The following is a 6,692-nucleotide window of genomic DNA, read 5'->3' as shown; positions in this document are numbered from 1 at the left end:
AGACAGATATTAATTTTTTTTATTAGATTACTTATTTTGCCAGCTGCCATTAAGTTGTAAAAAGCTTGATAAGTATATAAATGATAAGGGCTGGCTTGAAAATATTTTTTTATTAATTATTTTAAGTTAGTTTAGACGATGGAACATCAGGTCCCATGTTGTCCCAAAATGTTATTTTATAATTTATTCAAATAGCTCTTTTTTAAATTAAATGTTTTATAATTTTCCAACAATATTCATTGTATTTTTATATCAGTAATTATACTAAAGATTGTTTAATTCATTATTTTCATGGATTTGCTGAAAGTGGATACATGTGTAATTCATTAAAGATGTTTACAATTATCTATAACTTTCTTAGAATTTTTTAATGAAATAAAAGTCCAAGTGTTGGTATGTGTATTCAGTTATATATTTGTATCGGTGGTGTTGCTTTATAGTGTATGAAGAGATGTTTTTGTGACGATAAATCTTAACAGACTTTAAGCTCTTTCTGGTGTTTGATGTGATGATGCTAGGACTATTTCTGATGTTTAATGTGATGATGCTAGGACTATTCCTAATGTTTAATCTGATGATGCTAGGACTATTCCTAATGTTTAATCTGATGATGCTAGGACTATTCCTGATGTTTAATGTGATGATGCTAGAAGTCTCTGGTATTTAATGTGATGATGCTAGGATTTTCTGGTGTTTAATGCAATGATGCTAGGACAATTTCTGATGTTTAATGTGATGATGCTAGGACTATTTCTGATGTTTAATATGATGATGCTAGGACTATTTCTGATGTTTAATGTGATGATGCTAGGACTATTCCTGATGTTTATGTGATGATGCTAGGACTATTTCTCATGTTTAATGTGATGTTGCTAGGACTATTTCTGATGTTTAATGTGATGATGCTAGGACTATTTCTGATTTTTAATGTGATGATGCTAGGACTATTTACTGTTAAATTGAATTTTTCAGGTTGTGCTTATAAACATCATGATGTTATCAGAAAGAGACATGATGCAGCAACATCAGTGTAATTACTGTTCTAGAACACTCTCATCCCTCTCAGCACTTCAAAGACACATAAAGTCATGTCAGTATAAAAATCTGTCACACCAAGAAAACCCAGGTCTGAAGACTTCACCTCCCGATGCCAACATGAATCAAGGGTTAACCAGAAATTTCATACTTCCACCTATTCCATCACAGCTGACAATAATGATTCACCAAGAGAAAAATTACAGCAGAAGTGAAGAGCCCAAAATTACTCTTAAAAAAATTTCAGATTCAACGTCAAAAGATGAAGATCTTCTTTATCAGAATTTTATTCCTACATCAGTGTCAAGTGGATCAACAACTACGTGTGAAGAAACTTTTTCCAATTTTTCTCTTTCTAAGACTCGTATAAAGACAGAGCACAATGATGAGTCGAACTCTGAGTTGGCTGAACGCACATGTACTTTACAGAACTTTCTTATTCCTCAAAAGGGAGATTTCCAAGAGTGCTATATTACAACTCATGGAGATGGTATAAACTTTATTCATAAGGACTCAAGCTCTTTAGATTCTAACCAGAACATAGCAACAGGTGGAGAATTTACTCAGGGAAAAGTAGCTTGTAGTTTATCTGAAGATTCTATGATTGATAACCAACTGACAGTGTTTAAGACGGAGCCAAAAGATGTGGACAATACTTCAGAGGTGGGAATAATCCAGAATAAAGAATTTGGAGATTTTCAGCTAGATGTGTCACATGGTAGTCTAACAGAAGGGGCTCTGCTGGAGGACATAAACAGATGTTCAGATAATCCACTGAGTTCTCCTGAACCTGACATGTCTGTCCGTCCAGTGGATACATATGGTTCTTCCACTGTGTCTTCTTGTGCCTTACAGTTAATTCAGGTCTCCTGTGCAAAGTCCAGCCTTCTTCCGAGTGTATTTGCCGAAAATCATTCAGAAACTGTACATTCACCCGAACTTGGTAATGATGATCCTTCTGTTTCTGGATGTGGTACAGGAGTAAAGTGTGAGGTAGTATCAACCAGTTATTCGCATGACCACTTGGTAAACACACTTTCACAAGTGAATGATAATTTCACCCATGATTCTGAAGGTTCTTTTCAATCTAGAAGAAATGTTTCTTCTCCAGGAGCAAAGAAAGGGACCATGTTGCAAGAAACCATGGACATATCGAAACATTCTTTGATTCCAGTTTCTGTAGGAACAGTGTTTACACAACAAAACAATAATCACAAATCAGGAGAACCAATTCAAGTACCAGACAGACAGCAATTTTCTGTTTGTATGGAAGACAATAATTTTACAGACAAAGATGATGTTTTTACTCCAAAAGAAAGCCTGTGTTCTCAAGAGAAGATAAAATCAGTTAAAAGTAAACCTCCAGCTAAAAAGCCTTTGCTTACATGTGAAGTGTGTAACAAGACTTACCGCTGTCGTAGCAGCTTTAAGAAGCACATCAGTGGACATGCAGTAGCTACTTTCTTTGTTTGCAAATATTGTGGTCAGACATTTCAACAAAAAAATATATTTCTAGCTCATATAGACTTGCACGAACAGAATGCATTACATCTTTCGTTGAGTGAAACTTGTAGATCAAACTCTCAAACTCCAAGCTCTTTTTTGTGGAAGAGCAGGACAGTCCAGTCAAGGTTTGATACACCCATATCCACTCAGTGCCTATCTACGGGTCTACTCCAAGCTGTAAGCAAGAAACAAACTGATAAGAGAAAAAATAATTCTAGTAACCTATTGCAAGATGACCTGGTATCTTCAAGCAACTTGAAATCTTGGAACCAAGAACAGTTCTGTGAAGAACAACGAACTTGTGAAACTTGCGATATGATCTTTCAAAATGTTCATGAGTATGTAGTTCATCAAAGACTTTGCACTGGTCAAAAAAAAACAGTTGGGAATTATTTACAAAATTCTATTATTTCAGAAGGGAAAAAAACTGTACCAATAACTTACAAATTGGATAAATCTCTAGCTTTTTCCACTAAGCGTCTCAAGAAAGGTAACCCTTCTTCTGTTCTGAAGACTAAGAACACTTCAAAACAATTATTTTGTACAATATGCTGTCGTGACTTTTCAAAAATTGAAAATTATGTCAGACATAAGCGCTTTCACAGTTATCGGTGCCTTGTGTATACCTGTCAGTACTGTGGCCAGTTTTTTAGTAAGAGAGTATTGTTGGATTTTCATGAGAAGAATCATCGTGAAACAAGAAGATGTAAATATTGTAATTTACCTTTAACAGACAAAATTGCATTGAAACAACACATGATTGACATGCACAGTGGTTACAGGATCCTCCTGTTTTCAAATAATACAACAGACTTTGGTTTCTCTAGAAGAATGTGGGATTCACCAAAAATACTGACTAGTATAAACAATAAGACCAATAAAGGGAATATATCATCTCTGGACTTTGCAAACAAAAATGTTTGTCAGTGTTCACATTGCCTAGGTGAATTCGGCAACAGAGAAGCCATGTCTCGACATGTATGTAAGAAACCTGTCTATCCTCAGCAGTTGGATCAAGGAAAGTTCTTTTGTGATGTTTGTCATCAGATCTTTTTTTCTCCAGAACAGTTACAGGAGCATCTTAAGCATTTACATGTAAAGGTAGACTTGTATCGATGTGAAGTGTGTGGAGTGTGGGGCCGTAAAGAAGAACTGGAACGTCATGTGTTGGCTCACATGAGCAAAATGGGACATTTTGTTTCTACAGATCAGAAGAGTTTCAAAGTAGGGGGCAAATTTTTGTCTACAGCCACTGACATAACAGAAAATAGTAAATCTCTGAAGATAGTGCCACTAAAGAAGGCACCTCCAGAAGTTTTTCAGAAGAAACAGTTACATACTGTGTCACTTAATAAAGGAAAATCAAAAGCCAAACATCCTCGGACAGTAAAAAGTGGAAAGTTGCATGAAGTCGTAACATCCCAAAATAGATCTCATCAAGAGTCTAACCTATTTGCTATGACCTCTTCTCATATCAGTCAAAATCAATTTCTCTTAAGGAAAAGATTACTGACAAATAACAGTGACGTTAAAGGTCATTCTCTGGTGGGAACTCGTATTGGAAAAATTTTAGTTAAAAATATTCCAGTATGTAGTCAGCAAAGTACAGTAAAAAATAGCCAAACTGGAGTTTCAGTAAAAAGGATAAGGCCAAATTCTGGAGACCTAAATCGAAGTATGTTATCTAATCTCAGTAGCCTCTTTGAAGTTGAGAAAGTGAACCAATTTACCAGTCAGGATCAGCAAACAAAGATCTTGGAAAGACCCTTATTATCGAGTGAAGAAAAACAAAGTGAAAATACTGCTAGAAGCAATTTGTCCAGAAATCCAGATGATAGCCTCATTAGAAGCAGGTTGCTTAGCAACCACATTGAAAACCTTGAAAGAAGCAGGCTGCTTGGTAACCAAAGTGAAAATCATGAAAGAGGCATGTTAGTGTTAAACAATCGAGGTGATACAGACAGACTTCCAAGTAAACAGACTGAAAATTATGATAGAAACAGACTTTCCAATTCCAGCAATGAAAGTGAAAATAATAACCAGTTACGTAATAAGTGCAGTGAAAATTATGACAGAAATCAAAATGTTAACCTAGTAAATAAGAGGTCACCCGCCTCTAACAACTTACATGAGAACCTGGTTACAAACCGTGTTAACCAGGTTGAAAATTTAAACAGGATCAAGATATCTAGTTCATGTAACCCAAATCAGACCAGTTTAACTACTGGCCTGGATGAAAATTCTGACAGAAGCAGGCCACCAAACTTTGGAAGTCAACATGAACAGTCATACAGGAACAGTCCTAATCACAGTACAGAAAGGAAGAGGTTAAGTATTAGCAATGAAATTGAAGTTTCTGGTGTCAATGAATTACAGAAAATGGGAATAAGTACGTTATTAAGGAGTGATAGTCATGCTGAAAGCAGCAGTAGTCCATGCAGTGCTAGTGAACAGTCAGAGAAGGATTTCATGACCAGTTATCGTTACCAAGATAAAGACTTGGATAATGAGTTAACAAATTACAATAGTGAGAATAGAACAATTGAAATCAGCCAGTTACCCGTTGCCAACAACAAGAGTGATAATGATGACAACAGGCAGATGTGTCACAACAAGAGTGTTGTTTCAGATACCAGAAAACTGTGGAATACAGGAGGCCATATGGATCGGAATGTGGAGTATTGTCTTCCGTGTGAAGAGTACATACCGTTACATTTATTCTCCGGACATCTTTTAGAAAAGCATATGGATGGTGGTGAACGGTCAGACTTTTTTTTAGACTTGCCTTATTTGCCTGGTAACGAAGAGATGATGGATGTCTCCGAGGAAGATCCTGGACTGTATGAGGGTCTTTCTATTGATGATATCTTTGAAGAAGAAACAAGTGGCACAACATTAGAGACCGAACTAACTAGTGAAAGAGAGGGATCGATAATATTCAATGAAAATAACCCTTAACAGTGAATCGAACTGTTTCTGTATTTGTGATACCTTTAGTTAAGAAGTATGCTGAATAATTATTGTTTTTTTATTTCTAACTGGAACATGTAAACATGCTATAGGTTTTTTGATTTAAAACATCTAGCAGTGTTTGGTGATAGTTAGCATTTCAGTAAGATAAACATTTGATTATGTGGTGCTTCAGAAAACAAAAGTTTTTACTGGGCGATATATCAGCTCCCATAAATTTGCACCCTGTCTAGCTGAGGACTGCACTTCAGAGCTCATTTAGCTTCTGTGAGTTAAGGAATGCCACCTAGGGACGAGTGACAGAAGTTTCTCATATTAGGTTTTTCTCATGCTTTCTCTTGGAATAATGTTGAATGTACTCCAGTTAGGCCTAACTCTATATTTTGCAGTTTTCTAGTTACTGTTGTGACTGTTTATGAAGTCACACCTGATCTAGCTGTAAAGTCTCAAACAGTTTTTAATTTGAGGGAATTTAATCCTGAAAACACTTTTACCATTGTTGCCCAGATTTGTGTAATATAGACAATAACACTTTTACCTATTGTTACCCAGTTGTGTAATATAGACAATAACACTTTTACCATTGTTGCCCAGATTTGTGTAATACAAACAATAACACTTTTACCATTTGTTGCCCAGATTTGTGTAATATAGACAATAACACTTTTACCATTGTTGCCCAGATTTGTGTAATATAGACAATAACACTTTTACCATTGTTGCCCAGATCTGTGTAATATAGACAATAACACTTTTACCATTGTTGCCCAGATTTGTGTAATATAGACAATAACACTTTTACCATTGTTGCCCAGATCTGTGTAATATAGACAATAAGACTTTTACCTATTGTTACTCCACTGTACATCAAACTTGAAAATATTTTATTTTTCCATTAAATTTTTATAATAATTAGATATTTTATATGAAGGGTAACTGGTTAGAAAAACAACTTATTTTTTGTGGTATATTTTTTCACTTCCAAACATACTATGGTGATGTGTTTTGTTAAATGAATAAATAATATGTTATCTTGTTTTTATCTCGTATCTTTTTAACCAATATACATTTACACACTAAGTTAACATTGAAAATAGGTAGTATGTAAAAAAGTATTGAACACTCATCTAATAAAAACAACAAACTGTACAATAGTTTATATAAACAAGAAACTGTACAAT

The 6,692-nt window shown here is 35.0% G+C and overlaps 1 protein-coding gene across 1 annotated transcript in view; it reads left to right on the top strand.

Annotated features, from left to right (window-relative positions):
• The window catches only part of LOC111083514, a 13,457-nt gene extending 6,967 nt beyond the window's left edge, over positions 1–6,490 (top strand). The window contains exon 2 of the mRNA XM_022380091.1: positions 973–6,490. Within this exon, the coding sequence (XP_022235799.1) occupies positions 991–5,499 (4,509 nt within the window). The 5' untranslated portion in view covers positions 973–990 and the 3' untranslated portion in view covers positions 5,500–6,490. The remainder of the gene's footprint in view (positions 1–972) is intronic.
• The last annotated feature ends 202 nt before the right edge of the window (positions 6,491–6,692 follow it).

The sequence above is a fragment of the Limulus polyphemus genome, unplaced genomic scaffold (genome assembly GCF_000517525.1).
Source record: "Limulus polyphemus unplaced genomic scaffold, Limulus_polyphemus-2.1.2 Scaffold9933, whole genome shotgun sequence".
NCBI lineage: Eukaryota > Metazoa > Arthropoda > Merostomata > Xiphosura > Limulidae > Limulus > Limulus polyphemus.
This window is presented reverse-complemented; position numbering and strand designations above follow the sequence as displayed.